The 20,342-nt window shown below is 42.3% G+C and overlaps 1 protein-coding gene across 3 annotated transcripts in view; it reads left to right on the plus strand.

Moving 5' to 3' along the window:
* LOC118228875 (tripartite motif-containing protein 35-like) overlaps window positions 1-20,342 on the plus strand; it is a 67,301-nt gene that overhangs the window by 34,130 nt on the left and 12,829 nt on the right. The window contains exons 4-6 of one of the 3 annotated variants that reach the window (XM_035420424.1): window positions 13,556-13,578; window positions 14,054-14,169; window positions 14,586-15,368. In XM_035420424.1, the coding sequence (XP_035276315.1) occupies window positions 13,556-13,578; window positions 14,054-14,169; window positions 14,586-15,109 (663 nt within the window). In that variant the 3' untranslated portion in view covers window positions 15,110-15,368. Of the gene's footprint in view, window positions 1-11,860; window positions 11,924-12,008; window positions 12,240-13,555; window positions 13,579-14,053; window positions 14,170-14,585; window positions 15,369-20,342 lie in introns of those variants that run through there. The other 2 variants (XM_035420420.1, XM_035420421.1) reach the window with 2 other exon arrangements.

Raw genomic sequence — 20,342 nt, forward strand, 5'->3', positions numbered from 1 at the left:
GTGGGCGAACAGGAGGCAGCTGAAGTCAGGGTTACTGAAAGCTCACCCTGTTGTCGCAGGTACAGGGACACACCACCCTACGCAGATGGGGTCTTACCCGTGGGCCGATTTCGACTGGAACGGCCCCGTTCCTCTTCACACAACAAGGCGCGGTTTCCACGGCATCCGATGTGTTCACAAACCACTCGTTTTTTTACATTTTTAAAAATATTTCCTGAAATGCTTTGACCATCCAACACCACAAAAATAAATAATTCTGTGCTTGTTTTGAGATATTTCCAGGCATTTTAAAGGTAGGAATCAACTTTATTTATATTACAACAGCACATAATCAAATTTTCGAATGGTCCCATCTTGACAAATGCGCCATTCAGAGTTTATGGTTGCGATACCCGTCTGCCTTGTCTGTCAGTCTTCAAAAAAACATGAAAACCACAAAATGCGACCAGTTCAGGAGGCTGCAGAAGAGTATAAGGTAATTGTCAGATAACATATTTCACCTTTTACCTCATTTTTATTGCATGTAAGAATTTTCAGTTTACACATAGTATCAAGTTGTGTATGCAGTTTGAGCTCCATACTGTGTGTCACATGACTAACGTAGAGAGACAAGAGGGCGGGGCAAAGCCAGCATCAGATGTCAATCAGTGGAGGAACTTTTTTTTTTCCACTAGGAGGGCACTGATTTTTGCTTGGGTCTACATGGCAGTGTCGTATATGAAGTTGTAAAATATCAATTATGGATGCCATGTACTATCAAGGCTGCCCTCGAGGCACATGACCAAATATCTAAATCTTCAAGCCGGTGCTTTAGGAACCCTTCTGAGATGGCACCGTAGTTCTTCACCAACAAAATGGTTTAACATTTAAGTTTATTGAAGATTACATTTTAGTTGTACGTTGTACTTATGCATTTTAGCTTAGGGGACGACAAAGGCTGTTAGGCCCAATGCAAGAAGCCTGGTCCTGTATCAGTCATCACTCAAACAGGTTTACATTTATGAACCGCAACTCTGACTGGTGTTGTCCCGCAGGCGACGTGATCGTGAGCGTGAATGAGACGTGCGTGCTGGGTCACACGCAGGCCCAGGTGGTGAAGATCTTCCAGTCCATCCGCACTGGATCCACGGTGGACCTGGAGCTGTGCAGGGGTTACCCCTTACCCTTTGACCCCAACGACCCCAACACCAGCCTGATGACCTTGGTGGCCGTCACAGCGCCGTCCGTCGTCGCCCGGCCCGAGCCAGATACTGTTAATGGCCACTTCTGTCACAGCCCATATAAAGTCTCCATCGATCCTGTGTTTATACAGTAAGCTTTTGCAGACTGTCTGTAGTTTCGTTTTGCTCACTGGTTTTTATTTGAAAACGGTGCATCATTTCTAAATAAATTAAATACCAGCTAAACTTTCGGATTCTGGGTTTGATATCTGCAATGGATTAGGTTTCAGTTTCCATACTAAATAGTACAACTGATTTCTAGACACGTTCAGGAGGCCAATGTCTCCCCAAGACTTTGTCTGTATTCATGTAATTCTGAAAACACTAGAATGCCATCCGTTGTGATGTCACGTTGGTAAACTGTGGCGTCTAGTTCTGGTGTTTTCTGTTGTATTTTGTATATGGACTGGCCTGATTATGAAGACCTGCTGTAACAGTAGATTTTCAAACGGATGTGAATGCCTGTAGCCTACCTTAAGTCATCGTGCACTGTAAATTAGCTAACGAATTATTTCAAAGCTGGTGTTCGATTTATTGTGAAAGTATTTAAGACATATTAATACATTTATTTTAAATTAGGAGATTTTAACGCTTCGTAATTTCATATTTTATTGACTTTAAATCTTCACTATCAGTTTGCTAGAATTGTACCCTCAACTGGATGTTTACACAGTACATATCTGCCATCTGGTTTGATGAAATACGGGTGGGTAGGCAGCGTTTCGAAATAAACTCTGCGCCAAACTATAGTGACCAAAACCATTTCCGGAGCCTCTAAGACGTTTGCGCGATGCCTGTGCAGATTCTGCTGCAAAACTGTCCACGTTGGTTTGAAATAAGCAGCACCCATTTTCTAGGGTACAAGGAATAGAAAAAACTGTTTCGACCAACTCAATCATGCCATCGTGCGAGGAAGGCGTGATTTGTCTTGATTTAAACCAGTTAGGACATAGCTTTTTCCACCCCAATGCTGAAATTTACATTGACAAGTGAGCCGCTTTAAGAAGTGGCTTTCTGTGTATTGTTTTTGTAAGCGTTAATATTTTCTTCTTTGTATGATTTGTCTGGGATTTGCTCGGCCAAAGATAAAAAGTACAAGAGGTGTCAACTGTTCAGTGCAGCAGCAAACATTTCAGTCACGTGCTTTCATCAGTGCTAGACAACCTGTTCTAAAGCACAACTTTTGAGTTCAACAAGCTTTGAGTCAGGATATTATAAAGAGGAATGGATTGTGTACGCAAACTCTGGATCTTTCTTTGAATCATGTTTCTAAGGAGAATTAGATTACATTTGGATTAACACGTCAGAGAGCTGACTGAACCAGGAAGAATCGGGCTGGTGTAAAACTGCTGGCAGATCAGCAAACCAAACCTCAGTGGTACAATGCTGCTCCCTGCAGGAAGTGCTGTCTCTGATAATCAGGCGTACGTAACAGTAAGAGGGAAGTACAGTTTCTCACAGATGGAAGCTTTAGTTATATCGGGGGCGTTTTAATACGATTTCAATCTATATTTTCCAGAAATACAGGATTTTCTGATAACATAGACAGAGAAAAAATGCCAAGACAAAGAGAGATTTGAGTCTAATTTTAAAGACAGTCCTTAGCTTCAGTTTGTTGTGACAGCTGAAATTAAAAGTGAAACTAAACTACAAATTTAGCAGAAGCCATTACTGAGCTCAGAACAGACTGAAACAGAATGGGCGCTGGACCTTCTGGCCCGATAGAAGCGGGACTGATACCCATATGTCCTGTGTGCTTTGGAATCGTCAGGGGTCGTGTTCTCCTGAGTTGCAGTCACAGCTTCTGTAAGGTCTGTCTGTGGCAGTACTGGGAAAAGAAGGGATCTCGGGAGTGCCCAGTTTGCAGGAGAAGATCTTCTATGGATCTATTTTGCCTTAACGTCTGAGGAATATCTGTGAGGCATTGTATAAGGTAATTGTCAGATAACATATTACACATTTTACCTCATTTTTATGGCATGTAAGAATTTTCAGTTTACACATAATATCAAATTGTGTATCCTTTATCTTTTCCTTTTGTAAATTAATTGCTGATGATTTTAAAGTCTGGGGTTGTCATTTCCGGTTTTTCAAGGGTGATGGTTCCAGCGGCTACGGAGCACTCCAGTGGTCAAATATAGAGAAATATTGATCTGGAAATCTCTGGTGAGATGGTAACTCACTCACAGAGTAATTAATCGGTTAATGTCGGTATAAATCACAGCCATCTTGCCCATGTTCATATTAGTGTTGTTACGTGCCAGGTTTTTTTTTTTATTCCGGTCTCATTATTCCGTCAAGTCTGCTACGGGTCACTCCGCAATTGGTGAAGAAGAGGAAGAGTGCGTTGTTTTCCCCCCAATCCTCTTCTGCGGACCTGCCTGGCGGCCAATGAGGGACAGACCCACACCTATTTATAGCGAATATGTCAGTTGCACCCCAGTGACTTGGATTTGAATTTTAGTTCACTCCTGTATTACTATTGTGACTTCGTGCTATTTTGACTTCTGTGTATCGATCGTAATTTCTGAAAAGACTTCGAGTTTGAGTTTGCGTCTCTGGTTTGGTTGCTGGTTTTGTGTATATATATATTAGGAGTGGGATTTAGGTAGGTGTTTGTTTTCTTAACTGTCACTGTTAGTTTCACTTGTGTATATGTATATAGATACGGGCGTGTACCACCCTTGTATGTTTTTGTTCAGTTTAGAATAGTCAGTGTAGTTAGTTAGGTTCGGAAGATTTTCGGGTTTCAGTTAGTTAGTTTCTTTCATTTCTAGAATTGTTAGTAGCTTATTCATTGTATAGTAAATCTCATAAAAAACACGTTTTCAACGTACAAAAATGCCAAGTTACTCAAAAGTATTGATATCAAAATGACGCCAAGTTACGGTATTACAAACCATATAGGCTATCTTGCCTCACCGAAATGACATAAGATGTATTTCAAAGCAATGCTCCCCAATATTTCCTCAGTTCTTTCAAGTCACTTGGCCCTTATGCAGTGGCGTAAGCGGAAACGCATCAGAAACGCAGATGAAATATGGTATGTACTCACTGATTTGACGTCCATCCAACGAGCCTTGACTGTCAAAAGAATCAACAAGCCCGTAGAATTATAACTCCCTAGGTCGCAACTTGTGTAGCCTTCTGTCCTGCTCCGTTGTCTGTTATTTCGTGGAGATGCACTTTTAGTGTTTGTAAGGTTTATCCTTCTGTCCTGCTCCGTTGTCTGTTATTTCGTGGAGATGCACTTTTAGTGTTTGTAAGGTTTATAAGGCATTTTGATAGGCTTATCTGCAGGTAGGAATCCTCTTCGCTGTTTTGCTAAACTAGAACCGGAAAACATGATAGTGGATAATAGGAGCAGACGCATATGTCCCAGCAGGCTTTGCATATGAGAGAATAACAACAGTGTGAGAGAAATTAAGATGAAATTACGAAATTCCGTAGTTGAAACAATATGTTTTTAGCAGAATGGGCATGTAGGTGAAGGTTGACATGATCACGGAGTATAGTGCGAAGTAAATGGAGTGACCATGAGCGAGCTTCTTATCAAACGGTATATATAACAGTCTGTATTGAACGTTAGTTGTTGAAGTGGAGGGTTAAATAACATTACGTAACATTACAGGCAAATGTAACCTGTTTTGTTTCCTCTGTCTCCCAAAACAGGTTGCTGCCGATGTCCTCCCTGACGTCTGAGAGAGTCCTCTACGGTCCCCGAGAGGGACTAAAGACAATGGAGCTCCAGCGTCAGTGGGGGATCATTAACACCGTCCGGCAGGTCCTGTGGGAGACAAGAAACATCAAGGTCTACCAAAAAACAACTGTGGACCTGGTCACTCTCCGGAGGAGGATTCAAAACCTCCTCCAGGACGGCGTTTTGGTGGACTTTTGAAAAAACAAGGACCTGGCGAGAGAGAAATGGGGGGTGGACCACTGGAAAGAACTGATCATATAGTCCACCCCCCCAGGAGGGGCACTCGCTCTGCACACCACCCCGAGCGCACGTATTTTTGATTACTTTTTTAAAGTGTATAGTATTGTAAATTATTGTAAATATTCTTAAAATAATTTTGTGCTGTGTTTATTAGTTAAAGTATAGGTAGGCTGTTTTGTATTAGGTTTCCTTTTTCTGAGTGTCTTGATTTTTTTTGAAAATTTAGGGAATGTCTATGTTTAAATGTATTTTGAGTTCCTTTTTGACTTCTTAAAAGGAATACGTTTTAAAAAATGTAAAATGTCTGTTAAAAACCATTAAAGATACATTACAGGCAAATAACGTGTGCAAGCTATTGCATTAATGTGTTTTTCTCATGTTCAGTGCTAGTAGTTATACTTATGAGTGAATCGTGATTTTAAATGTAATGTTTTAATGCGGAGTTGCAGAACGTACATGCGTAGTAATTGTGTGTAGCCTATGTGGCTAGATAGAGAACAGGGCGAGGTAACATGAATGTAGAAACGTGGCGTTTGCTGATATGAAGGTTTTGTACGGTAGCCAAGTGAAGACATATAGTTAGTAGAAATGGCACAGTGGTGAACTGGTGTAACTTTTAAATAAAAGGAATACATTTGCGTCATGAAATGCATATGGGTGGCCGTGAGTGAGTTTTGGTAAAGCAAATATAAGCGTATGAAAACGTTAGTGTAAAAGAGGAAATGATCTGCCTGAGGGCGAGTCGGGATTCAAGCCTCAAACCGGAGGTTTACCAGTCTGTGACTTCGTTAGTGCAGCACCATGCCATAGCAATGCAATGCGTGAAATATCATTAGCGAACCTGCCGGTGGTTTTAAAGAACACAGGCCAGTAAGCACAGAAGAGCTCCCGTTGAATCCATATGGCTTAGCAATATTGTAGCCGGTTAATAACTGAACGTACAGACGGTAAGTCATAATGCATATGGCTTAGCAATATTGTAGCCGGTTAATAACTGAACGGTGAACGGCGGGTAGATATGGTGCAAAAGCAATAATTGATAAGTAGGCTAGTAGACAATTATTAGTGAGGGTTGAAGCAGGTTAAAGAAACGTGTTCCTAGCTGGGCTTGAACCTACGACCCCGTGTTCCAAAGACTGTAACCTTGCACACTAGGCCACAGGCAGACTAGCTGTTGAAACTGGGAATGTTTCAGAGTAAAAATGTATGGGTATTTTGCGTGTGTATGCGCGTTTTTGATTGGGTCGTGTAGGTGCAGATTTGGCTGGTGTCAGTGAAATGTCCAATGGGGAGACATGTTGTTAGTGGGATAAGCGGCAGGAAAAATAAGAATGAGAAGAAGAAGAAGAAAGAGAAGAAGAAGGAGAAAACGCAAAATCCCCTTAGTTTGGGGCTTTATTGTGTGGACATGTGAAGTTGTTTATGAATTCTGTCTGTTGAAATGGGGTCAGAATGTACAGAATTTAATGTTTTTAAGGGCTGAGTGTCTGTGGCTGTTGTGGTTATTTCTGTGGGGAACCCTGAAAAGTGCCAAACTCTCGGTGCTGTATAGGTATGGGGCATGCCCCCGCCAAGGCGTAACTTGGCGGGATGGCATACCTGCCATCCCGATCCCAATTAATTGTAAATAAAATTAATCTTTAATAATCATTCATTTTGTTACTCCCCTGTACCCCTAGACCACAATGGGGACGTAACAGTGTATGTTACTATGTTGTAGAACTGCGACTGAGTTTTTATTCTGCTTTTTATGCGCAATAAACAGAGTCGTTTGCTTTCTTGAATTCCTAAAAGTTGTGGTCTTGCTGTCTACCACATGGGCTCGGAGTATTAGCCTAAACTGTATCAGAGACGGTTTGTTCATTATCAAACTGACTGCCCATGAATTACACTCGCTAGCGGCCATCGACATCGAGCACAGCAGTTACATTAGGACAAAAGTTTGAGCTTCATCGCCATAGAAGGGAAACGTGGTCACGTGACTCAATTCAGTGCTAGTCAATTCGATACTTACGCCTGATTTATACTTCTGTGTTGAATCTACGTGGTAGGTACGCCGTAGGTACAGTGTAGCCACGTTCCCTACGCCGTAGCCTGACGTGCACCTCCCTAGAAATGTAACTACACGTTGTGGCGACGTAGACCGCAACAACTGTGATTGGTCCGCTTGGCAGCATCACATTTCCTCCTACGCATTATGGTGCAGCGTTTTGGTGGTGTATTGCAGAGCGACGCAGACAGACCAGCGCTCAAGTATAAAGCTTGATTTACACTTCTCTGTTGAATCTACGTAGAGCCTACGCCATAGCCTATGCAAGTGGCCTACGCCGTTGTGAGCCTTTATACTTGTGCGCTGGTCTGTCTGCGTACCTACGGCGTAGATTCAACGCAGAAGTATAAATCAGGCTTTAATGCTCACAACGGCGTAGGCCACTTGCATAGGCTACGGCGTAGGCTCTATGTAGATTCAACGCAGAAGTAGATGGCTGCTGCAGCCCGGAAATAGAATTATTTGATGGGCCCGCCATGTATTTCCTATGACAGATGGAGTGTCATGCCCCTGTGTTTCGGTTGCCTTCCAGTCTCCAGCCCAGCTCCGCCACCGACACCGGAGGTAATCCATTCAGCGCCAAGCCGGATTCCGGATCTCCCCACAAAACCCCACAGCCCTGCTCCAAGCCTGCCTGGGTTCCTACCACAGCCTGTTCAGCGCCACGCCAAGCTGGATCCCGGACCTCCGCACCTACCCTCACGGTTCCTGTCCCAAGTCTGCCCTGGTTCCTACCGCCCTCTGTCTGTACTCAAATAAACCCCTTTTTGTATTCCATCTACTGCTGTCTCTGCATTTGGGTCCAGTCTGAGCCCGGCCCCACAACATGGAGTATCCTTAGTCAGGGCTCCCTGGGATAGGGTAGATTCAGTACCCAGACAAACATAATTTTTTTCAGGTTAAAGTCGCTTCAAGGCCCAAAAACATTATTTGCAAGATTGCCAGATGAATAGTACCTTTACCTGCTCAGGTGTTATTGTCAATGAACAATTAGATGAATGCCTGGCAGCAGTAGATAGTCTTGCCACCCACCATTTCAGCACACCCCAGCACCGAGGTGAGCAGCGAACCAGAAACAGGGATAGAATAAGACCGCAGTCTCAATAGAATCTCCAGACACTGTTAATCACCACTTCTGTCACAGCCCATATAAAGTCTCCATCGATCCTGTGTTTATACAGTAAGCTTTTGCAAGACCGTCTGTAGTTTCGTTTTGCTCACCGGTTTTTATTTGAAAACGGTGCATCGTTTCTAAATAAATAAATTAAATACCAGCTAACCTTCTGGATTCTGGGTTTGATATCTGCAATGGATTAGGTTTCAGTTTCCATACTAAATAGTACAACCGATTTCTAGACACTTTCAGGAGGCCAATGTCTCCTCAAGACTTTGTCTGTATTTATGTAATTCTGAAAACACTAGAATGCCATCCGTTGTAATGTCACGTTGATAAACTGTGGCGTCTGGTTCTGGTGTTTTCTGTTGCATATTTGCATATGGACTGGCCTGATTCAGAAGACCTGCTGTAACAGTAGATTTTCAAACGGATGTGAATGCCTGTAGCCTACCTTAAGTCATCATGCACTGTAAATTAGCTAACGAATTATTTCATAGCTGGTATTCGATTTATTGTGAAAGTATTTAAGACATATTAATACATTTATTTAAAATGAGGAGATCTGACGTTTAAATTTTAACGCTTAGTAATTTCATATTTTATTGACACTAAATCTTCACCATCAGTTTGCTAGAATTGTACCCTCAACTGGATGTTTATACAGTACGTATCTGCCATCTGGTTTGATGAAATACGGGTGCGTAGGCAGCGTTTCGAAATAAATTCTGCGCCAAACTATAGTGACCAAAACCTTTTCCGGAGCCTCTAAGACGTTTGCGCGATGCCTGTGCCACTGCAGATTCTGCTGCAACTGTCCACGTTCGTTTGAAATAAGCAGCGTCCATTTTCTAGGGTACAAGGAATAGCGAAAACTGTTTCGACCAACTCGTGCCATCGTGCGAGGAAGGCGTGATTTGTCTTCGATTTAATACAGCTATGGGCATAGCTTTTTCCACCCCAATGCTGAAATTTACATTGACAAGTGAGCCGCTTTAAGAAGTGGCTTTCTGTGTATAGTTTTTGTAAGTGTTAATATTTTCTTTGTATGATTTGTATGGGATTTGCTCGGCCAAAGATAAAAAGTACAAGAGGTGTCAACTGTTCAGCGCAGCAGCAAACATTTTAGTCACGTGCTTTCATCAGTGCTAGACCACCTGTTCTAAAGCACAACTTTTGAGTTCAACAAGCTTTGAGTCAGGATATTATAAAGAGGAATTGATTGTGTACCAAAACTCTGGATCTTTGTTCGAATCGTGTTTGTATGGGAGGGCGTGTGCTTTCCATTAGCTGGCGAATAAGATTCCATTTGGACAAAACGTCAGAGAGCTGACTGAACCAGGAAGAATCGGGCTGGTGTAAAACTGCTGGCAGATCAGCCAACCAAACCTCAGTGGTACAATGCTGCCCCCTGCAGGAAGTGCTGTCTCTGATAATCAGGCGTACATAACAGGAAGAGGGAAGTACAGTTTCTCACAGATGGAAGCTTTTGTTACATCGGGGACCTTTTAATACGATTTCAATCTGTATTTTCCAGAAATACAGGATTTTCTGATAACATAGAGAAAAAATACCAAGACGAAGAGAGATCTGAGTCTAATTTTAAAGACAGTCCTTAGCTTCAGTTTGTTGTGACAGCAGTAAGTAAAATTGAAACTAAACTACAACTTTAAGCTCAGATCAGACTGAGACAAAATGGCGTCTGGATATCCCCTCCTGGAAAAGGAGCTCTCCTGTCCTGCATGCTCTGAAATCTTCAGGGATCCTGTTGTCCTGAGTTGCAGTCACAGCTTCTGTAAGGCCTGTCTGCAGCGCTACTGGGAACAGAAGGGATCTCGGGAGTGCCCAGTTTGCAGGAGAAGATATTCTAAGGACCACCCTCCTCTTAACCTGTCTCTAAGGAATGCCTGTGAGGCGTTCTTAAAGGAGAGAAGTCAGAGAGCTGAAGCAGGATCTGAAGTGCTCTGCAGTCTGCACAGTGAGAAACTCAAACTCTTTTGTTTGGTAGATCAAATACCCGTCTGTGCTATATGCCAAACTTCAAAAAAACATGAAAACCACAAAATGCGACCATTTCAGGAGGCTGCAGAAGAGTATAAGGTAATTGTAAGATTTCATATTACACATTTTACCTCATTTTCATGGCATGTAAGAATTTTCATTTTACGTAATATCAAATTGTGTTTGCTTTATCTTTTTCTTTTGTAAATTGGGAATAAAAATTATTGGGATTTCACAAAAGAACAGTATGAAGTGACCTTAGTTCTCAGGCAAGACTGCTGTTTGAGGTCCATACTCTGTGTCACATGACCAACAGAGAGCGACAAGAGGGCAGGGCAAAGCCAGGGTCAGAGGTCAATCAGTGGAGGAACTTTTTTCACTAGGAGGACACTGATTTTTGCATGGGTCTAGATAACAGTGATATATGAAGTTCCAAAATATCAATTGTGGACCCATGTACTATCTATTTCTAGAAGGCTGCTCTGTGTTAATCAATTTCTGTGTCTGTCTCAGAGTGTTTCTCTTGTTCCCTCCGAACGGCCTCACATGTCAGATGCTCTTTAGAGCTTGCATGTTTATGAAAGCCTTTGTTATATTCAACAGCGTGCTTCCAGCTGCAATGTCCCTTCATTATAAAGGTTGAATCAGTATTTGCACACAATTTGAATTTCCCACAAGGGAAACAGAAACTGCATCTGCTTTTACTGTGTATTCCAGTCAGTCTCTCCTGTGCCACCAGTCACTTACAAAAGAGCATTTTCCCACTAAAAATGAGGCTTAGATACTTGTCCTCTTTCACCTGGTCAGGTTTTTCTCTACTAAAATCCTCTGGTGGAGTTTGCAGTGGAGGGTCTGGTCCAATGCAATATTTTAATGCAATTAAATGCAATATTTGCAATATAATGCAATATTTTGCAACAAGTTCACTTTTTGGCATAATAAATGTTGTGTGTAATAAATGTAATATCAACATAGAACAAAAATGAAGAAATTATTACTGTTTGTGTAAAACAAATAATCATTACACCTTCCTTTATGTATGATTTAATGTTTCCATAATTGAGCATTATAATTTTTCTTAGTTGGAAATTTTATAACCAGCTCAAACACATATTTTGTTGTCCAGTATTTTTCTACATAAAATTATTACATTCATTTTACATTTACATTACAGGCATTTTATCCAGAGCAATGTACAACAAAGTGCATAACAGTAACCAGGGACAAGTGTGTTGAAAACCCTAGAGGGAAGTACAGTTCCAAGTTAAGGGAACAACCGCATAGTTTAACTTGGACCCTGTAGGTTAAATTGTTGAACACAAACAAAAGCAGCAACAAACAGTCTATGCAAATAATACAAGCAATAATTAAACAAGTAGACATGAGGCATTCATGCAGTGAAATCATTTTTGGCTTGTATACTTTCTGCTCTTGTGCTGTCTATGTAGGCAGTGAAGTTTACTGTCAGTCTGTGTTCTCAGTAAAGTATGGACTCTGTCAATTCTTTCCAGGAGAAACTAAGGACTGCACTGCAGGAGAAGCTTAAAGCCTTTAATGCAGCGAAACTAGTCTGTGATCAAACAGCAGAGCACATCAAGGTACTGTACTGATGCCTTTAAATCAGAGTGTTGAAAATGCAGCGCTGGATTGTGTTGAAATGATGGTGAATAATGTTTATTCCAGAGTCAGGCCCAGCACACAGAGAGACAGATAAAGATGGAGTTTGAGAAACTTCAACAGTTCCTAAAAGATGAAGAGGCAGCCAGGATTGCTGTACTGAGGGAGGAAAAGAAGCAGAAGAGACAGTTGATGAAGGAGAAACTTGAGAAGATTACAGAAGAGATATCATCCCTTTCAGAACAAATCATAGCCATAGAACAGGAGCTGGGAGCTGAAGACATCTCATTCCTGCAGGTATGTCATGTGTCATAATCACACGTAAAACATGTTTATCAATATATACTCCTAGGCAAAAAAAAATGGGCCAAGCCCAAAATGGCAAAATATTAAACTTTTAATGGTCTTAACAACCACTCATTGGTCAGGAAATTAGCAAGAATTAAACAAATAGATAAAGTAACTTATGGGATAGCTTTTCCCTTTGATTTCTTTAAAAGTTGAAGCCGTGTGGGTAAACTTGCGGACAGCTTTTTACAGAAAGAAGAGTCAATGTTGTTTCATTCAATGTTGATGGCTTCAAACAGTTGATGAGTAGTTGAAAAATGTTTCCTGGTTAGTTTGTTTTCTGAGGTCTTGAATTCTGCTGTCAGTTTCTGTAAGCCTTTTTCCTGTCTTTGAGAACTGTAAATTTCAGCAGGTGGTCATCCCTGCATGATGAGGCTTTGGGCCTTCCAGATTCTTTCTTTCTGGCAACATTACCTGTTGTTTCAAAGCGTTGACCTATTCTCTTAATAGTTGATAGAGAAATAGGGATTACCTCTGCCTTTAGGGTCTTCCGGAGCCTCTAAGACGTTTGCGCGATGCCTGCGCCACTGTAGATTCTGCTGCAACTGTCCACGTTGGTTTGAAATAAGCAGCGTCCATTTTATAGGGTACAAGGAATAGCGAAAACTGTTTCAAATCTGTTACAGTTGGCCTGACGAAGACCAGCTATGCGGTTTCTGACCGTAACCTCTGCATGATATTTTGCTTTTTTTGGAGCAGATTATCTCGCTCCTTTAACGTGGGTCTCACAACACTGCATACTGTAGATCTCTCTCTGCTCTATCAATCCTGGTTCCATTTAAGAGCTTGTTATCAGACCCTTGATGGGCTGCATCAGGTGTGGCAGATAACCAAATAATGACTAATCTTTTAAGAAAAAAAACATCCCAGAAGATATTTTTGGAAAATTTTGTACACGCAGACATGTGTTAGTTTGAATTTTACATCAAACATTTTAATCATTATCATGATTTTACCTTTGCGTACAAGAAGACTAAATAAGTGAATTTCCCTGTTTCTAGCTTTTCCCCAAACAGTTCACTGCAGAAAAAAGTAAGCGAGCAAATGGTGGCACAGGAGGTCTCAGGACTGCATTTGTTTAATTCTTGATAATTTCCTGACCAATGATTTGTTGTTAAGACCATTAAAAGCTTAATATTTTGCCATTTTGGGCTTGGCCAAATTTTTTCCCCAGGTGTATTCTCATATTGGAACATATTGCATTGATACAGTTTTAATAGTCTGCGTATTGATTATAGTGATAAACTCTTATTCACTTATTTCAGAGCTACAAAGACGTGGAGAAACGGTATGTAAACTCCTGCCTTATTCTCGATTCAATCTTTTAAACCTCTCTTCTTTCCTTTCTTCAGTATAAATATGAGGGGTAGATCACAAGTACTGTAGCATTTCATGAATAATGAGTGAAATGGGACCAGATGGAAAAATGATAAAAAGAACGTTACATTCATACCCAAATGAGTTATATGATTTAATTATACAATGGTTGTCTGTGTATCATGTTAATTATAATGATAAACATCATTATAATCATCGTACGAATAATGGGTAAAAAATGTACTTTTCCCCACATGCTCCTGTGTGTGTGTCCCTCAGTGGGGTCGGGCTGCTTCATATCTGGCAGCCAGTGGGGCTGTGTGGCAGAACGCTGGGAGGGATGGAGCCATTTTCTTATAGAATGAAGATCTGATGTTGCTACTGATAATCTTCTGTGGTAATGAAGCCACGCCCACAGCACAAGTGACTCCTGAATATTATTGCAGAGCCCAGTGCACACTGGGGGATCCAGAGGTCTCAGGAGTGCTGATTGATGTGGCCAAGCACCTGGGCAATCTGAAGTACAGACTGTGGGAGAAGATGCTGGGGACTGTTCAATACAGTGAGTACTGGGGGCAGGGAGCTCCACATTGTCACTGTACAGGGGGAATCTTCAGCATCCTTTCCACAAGCTGATAAAGCCAGTCAGAGTCATATTGGTCCTGTCTGTGTAAGAGCCCTGGAGTGAAGAGACTGAGCACCAGTCCTTAATCTCACTGATGCTCATAATAAAATACTGATTTAAGAGTGATACCATATTTTAGGGAAGGGACAGGCTTTGCACCCCCTTACAATGATTATGCAACATGGAACATTTACAAATGTTCTTAGCTTTTAGTTCTAGTGCTGCTCTCTCACGTATCTGAGACTGTAAAGGTTGTTTTGGTGAAACCCAGTTCATATCATTAGGAGCCCATTGTGTCTGACGGTTTCTCTTTGTGCAGATCAGTGCTGACGTCTCATTCTCTGTCACTTCAGCTCCTGTGACTCTGGACCCAAACACAGCACATCCCAGCCTCTCACTGTCTGAGGATCTGACCAGTGTGAGAGACAGTGATGAGAGACAGCAGGTTCCTGATAATCCAGAGAGATTTGAGAGGGAGGTGTGTGTGCTGGGCTCTGAGGGATTCAGCTCAGGGAGACACTGCTGGGATGTAGATGTGGGGGGTCAAGGTACCTGGGCGGTGGGTGTGGCTAAAGAGTCCATCAGCAGGAAAGGGGCTTTGGACTGGACTCCAGCAGGAGCAGTGTGGTGTATATGGCGGTTCCGTGAGCAATACAAAGCCGGGACCTCCCCGGCTAAAGTCCTCTCTGTGCAGTGGAAACTCCAGAGGGTCAGAGTGCAGCTGGACTGGGACAGGGGGAAGGTGTCATTCTCTGACCCCAGTGACAACACTCCTCTCTACACTTTTAAACACTCCTTCACTGAAAAAGTGTTTCCATTCTTCTGGTTTGGTCCTCTGCAGATCTGTCCACTGAAGGTGTCTGTAAGAGTGGAATAGTGCTGTGGGATTGTGGGTAAAATCAGGTGAAAAGAACTGAATTCCATCACCTCTGAGCAGGTTTCAGTAAAATATTTTCTAGTCAAACAATATAAACAAAATATGATTTTTTAAAAACATTCTGTAGTTTTTCCATGAGAATTGTCTAATTTCTATGATATAACCTCACAATGTTATTACTGTGCTATATGGTGGTAATGTAAGTATGTTGGTTTTTGTGTAATCAGTTGAAGTGTAATAAATGCACCAGTGGAATCACTCCAGAGTGCTGCTCTTTTCCTGACCCGTCACCAGTGTGTCTCCCAGGTGTGTGATGAGGTAAGTCTCTCTCTCCTGTGCAGTATGAACACAGACAGAGACAAATTCTCCACTCATATGCTGGGTTTGGGATCAGTTCAAACTGAATTTAGCAGATCAAGTGAGAGAAGTGGATAAGCCCAGTGGATTGTGCTGAGAACTGAGAGTGAGGGAAATGTCTGTGGTCATACCCACTCTGTCCACAAGAGGGATTCTGAAACTGTGGTGTTGGGTGAAGCCCTTGCTCTACAATGTGTATGGAGTGTCAGCAAGGTGAGGATTAATTGAAATATGTTGAATTTTTCGAACCCAGAAGTTTTTTCCGTTAACACCCTCGTTTACGTCCGGCACTCTGAATACCGAACACAGTTAAAACAGCTCACTTACCCAACTGAAAAAATATATTTATCTGATTCAATTTGGTAATCGCAGAATTTGTTGATAGGCAGAGCAAATTGTTTGGATCAACCTTTATCAAAATGCACAACTCATAAAACATTAAGTTACAACAAATATTCACATCTAATCTAACGACGAGGTTCAACTACCATAAAACAATTAACAATGGTTACAAACATGAACAGCCACACAAGAAATTAATGAAAGAAGATACCAAACCACAGCTTTTGTCCCAAAGTAATCCAAAATGAAGAAACCAAAAGACAGCAGAATATTCCAAAAGAACGAGAGATGAAATTTAGAACGGCAGACCTAGATGTAGGACTCAGATGCCCACTTCCAACTGTTACAAACTTCCTTCCAAGTATCCCAAGGACTGACTAAAAACTAAAAGAAAGCTATATATTTTAACTGAAGAAAAAGAGGAGGGGGCAGGTGCATTGACTCCCCCTCCGACACACACACGTACATGCAGGCACACACACACACACACACCTCAGATAGTAACCCCCCAGGTCCTGCTCTGTCTTTTCTCCAGGCTATGCTGGCTGAGCACTTTGAAGCTTCCTATGGCTGATAACGGCTAAATGGTGATACATGTCTGACAGGACTGAGAGAGCACTGGGGCTCCTGTCTCACCTGCTACTCTCAGCAGTGGGGCGGTTTGTCCGTTTGTGTGATTTTGTGGTTTGCTTGTGGCTAGAGGTTCAGTTACAGACTAATATCATGTTAGGGTGTGAGAGTGTGTGTTTGTGTGTGTGTGCAGAGAGAGAGAGAGAGTGTGCTCTGTCCTTCAGACTATGACAGGTTTGTGAAACCCATCGACTAGCAGAGGAGCTTCAGCTCACCACAGTACCCTGAGTACAGAGGAGAGACTGAGTCTCAGAGCACTGCAGGGTGATCAGAGCTTTTCACTGCTTACCTGCATCATGGACCAGCACTACATGGTTACTGATGTTACACATTACAGAAAGAAAACAGCTCAAATTCATCTTCATTATCTTAACACAATTAGCCATTTTAATATGATCCGTTTTTAATGAAGATTCCTTTCATTTTAAGGGTGAAAATATATTTATTAAAACTGTGCACTGCACTGAATTCTCAGGCCTTCCATCAGGGCCTCTGACTCCAGGCACCAAACTTCCCAGGGACAAGAAGTTAGAGTGTGTGTCTGTGTCCGTCCATTCGTCTGTGTTGGCGCCTTTGTGTATTTTTTGTTTGTTTTATGTTATTCTTAACTAAAAACACCATGTGACTAATGTATACGCATGCAGTTCTGATATTGAACACAGGGTGAAGCACTAATGCAGGAAGTGCATTTAACCAAGCTTCTGGTGATGAGAATCAGGTGTGTAGAACAGGAAGCAAACAGTTTTTGACCGTGTCTTTGTGGCAGTTGTTAGCTTCGCTGGCGTGCTTGCATCTGAATTTGCTGAATGGAAACAGCAACGCTGCTATCTACCTGTGTTATGGTGAGCATGGTTATGCCGAAATGTAAATAAATGGATCGCCGAATCCAAAGACAAACAGCGCACTGGACATCGGTTTATTTTTAGCCCAGAACACGCGTCCGAAACAAGTTCACCCGTTCAGTGGCTTATTTAAGTTTAATAGTTTTATTGAAAGTCATTACATTCTGTCTGTCTGTCTCTCCCCCTGCCCCGCGCCATAACTCCCCCTCCCTCCCCCCCTGCCCTGCACCATACCTGCCCCTCCCTCCCCCTTGCCCTGCACCATACCTCAGTTGAACCACGCCAGGCGCCATTTTGCCCTGGACTCTCCACACGTACGCTGGATACAGAGTAAATTATTACTTATGATTTAGAGGCTGTTTCTGTAATGCTGAAGGTTAAAGGTCGGTGTGATCCTATTCCATATTCGTGATATATAATTGGACATAACTACTCATTTAGTTTGTTAAATTTTACTGTATGTTTATGCATGAAGTATTCACCAATAAGATGCAAAATTAGGTATATTATTAGTGAAACACTTTTTGAGGATCTTTTTGATGATAAAAAATCGGGGCTGCCCCGACTTTCTTCAGCTCACAGCCACTCCCCAACAGCACGGTGGACCATAATTCAGTTGGATAGTGAGTATTTCTTTTCTTTACCCCATCCTTAGCATGCGCTGTGACACAGTAACTCCACACAGGAACGTTTGGGGCCTCTGGCTTCCTGCCCACGGGACTGATCCTCTGCTGAGTCACGCTCACCATTCTCCTGCTCACCCACGGCATAATGAAGAGCCTGTCCCCTTCCTCCAGTGACTCTGCAGTAAAGCCTAGCTGACTGATCAGTCAGGCACCAGCCTGGGGTAGGAACACCCCCTTTTAGGAAGAAATGGTGCAGCCCAATTTAACCCACTTCAGCATTAAAGCAGTGATCAGTGGTTTATCTGTCAGTGTTTGATAGACAGCTACAATACTATGAGCCAATCAAATGTTTGTGGGCCCAAAATAATCCTCCAACCAGGTTCCAGGGAACCCATGTGGTGTTCTGTTGCATCAGTGACTTTGTGAGAATAAAATCTCACCAAAAACGTAACAGCTTTGCTCTGAGGGTGAAGCCATTGGGCCTCATTCACAAAATGTGTGCGATCACATTTGATCATAAACTGTGTGTAAGAATGTTTCCAAGAACATTTTGGCATTCCTCATTTTTTCTTACCTGTACTTGTTCATGGCTGTTTCCTTATGCAAATCACATGAACAGGATTACGTGTAAAATATACAAACAGCCAGCATCCATCATCTCAAACACCTGGGACATGCACAGAAACAAAGGTCTGCCCAAGTGTCATAAATCCCATTATAGGAACATATTTAAGAACAAAATAATAATTTAATAAAAGTTTTGTGAATGAGGCCCATTGTGTATCAGACGCATCTGCTGAAGGACATCGATGGACTTCGCTGTGCGTCCCAACTCACACCTCACTTGATCACCGGGCTCTTCCTGAGTTGGGCTGCCCCTGTCAGATAGCATTTTTATTTTTTATTAAGTGGGGCTTTTTGCTCATAGCACTCTGACTCCTCTGTAGTTTCTGAGGAGGAAACACTCTTTTTTAGGCACTGCCATCACTGTCGTTATGCTGACTGCAATGCTGGCAAAGTTGTGAATCAATCGGGTTTGGTAGACAGCTGGGAAAGAACGGCTGTATAGTATAATGGCTAAGGACTTGGTCTTCTAACCTGAAGGTTGCAAGTTCAAGTCCCCACTGGGACACTGCCATAGTACCCTTGAGCAAGGTACTTAACCCGCATTGCTTCAGTATATATCCAGCTGGATACAATGTAAATGCTATGTAAAAAGTTGTGTAAGTCGCTCTCTGGATAAGAGTGTCTGCTAAATGCCTGTAATGTAACTGGCTTTAGGACGTGCTGTCAGCACCCCCCCCCCCCCACCCCGGCTGGTTACTGTTCCTAAGTGCTGATGACTCACCTCTTCTGCTCTTGTCATATAAATTAGAGTAAGGCAGCGTCTCCGTCTCTCAGCGATGTGTCACGTGCTGACTGATATCAGAACGCTTGCCCCGTATTTCCCTTTATATTCCCCTCACCTGTGGACCTGTCCCCAGAAATACGCCACTGAAGTCTGTGAGTCCACAGTCCAGGAGTCCAGAGGGCTGTTTGGGACTGGCCGAGCGTCTCGCACTCGGAAGGTTTAGTTACAAACAGGATCTTATATATGATTTAAAAATACATTTTTCAGGAAACAAGAATTTTCTGAAAATATACTGAAGATGGAAGCGAAATAGCCAAGATTGAGAAGGCAGAGATATTAAAGTGATCTTTATAAACAGTGCTTCTTAGCTGCAGTTTGTATAAGTTTCAGTAGGTAAAACTGAAACTAAACTACTGTATTCAGCAGAAGTTATTACTGAGTCCAGAACAAACTGAGACAGAATGGCATCTGGATCTTCTCTCCTGGAAGAGGAGCTCTCCTGTCCTGTGTGCTCTGAAATCTTCGGGGATCCTGTTGTCCTGAGTTGCAGTCACAGCTTCTGTAAGGCCTGTCTGTTGCAGTACTGGGAACAGAAGGGATCTCGGGAGTGCCCAGTTTGCAGGAGAAGATCTTCTAAGGATGAACCTCCTCGTAACCTGTCTCTGAGGAATACCTGTGAGGCGTTCTTAAAGGAGATAAGTCAGAGAGCTAAAGCAGGATCTGAAGTGCTCTGCAGTCTGCACAGTGAGAAACTGAAACTCTTCTGTTTGGTGGATCAAATACCTGTCTGTGTTATCTGCCAAACTTCAAAAAACCATGAAAACCACAAAATGCGACCAGTAAAGGAGGCTGCAGAAGAGTGTAAGGTAATTGTCAGATAACATATTTCACATTTTACCTAATTTTGTATGGCTTGTAAGAATATAATACAATATAAATTATTTGGATTTAATAAAAGAACTGTATAAAGTGACCCTAGTTATCAGGCATGACTGTGTCACTATGTGACTATGTGTCACATGACTAACAGAGAGAGGCAAGCGGCGGGGCAAAGCCAGCGTCAGACGTCAATCAGAGGAGGAACT

This window comes from Anguilla anguilla, chromosome 6 (genome assembly GCF_013347855.1).
Source record: "Anguilla anguilla isolate fAngAng1 chromosome 6, fAngAng1.pri, whole genome shotgun sequence".
Lineage (NCBI taxonomy): Eukaryota > Metazoa > Chordata > Actinopteri > Anguilliformes > Anguillidae > Anguilla > Anguilla anguilla.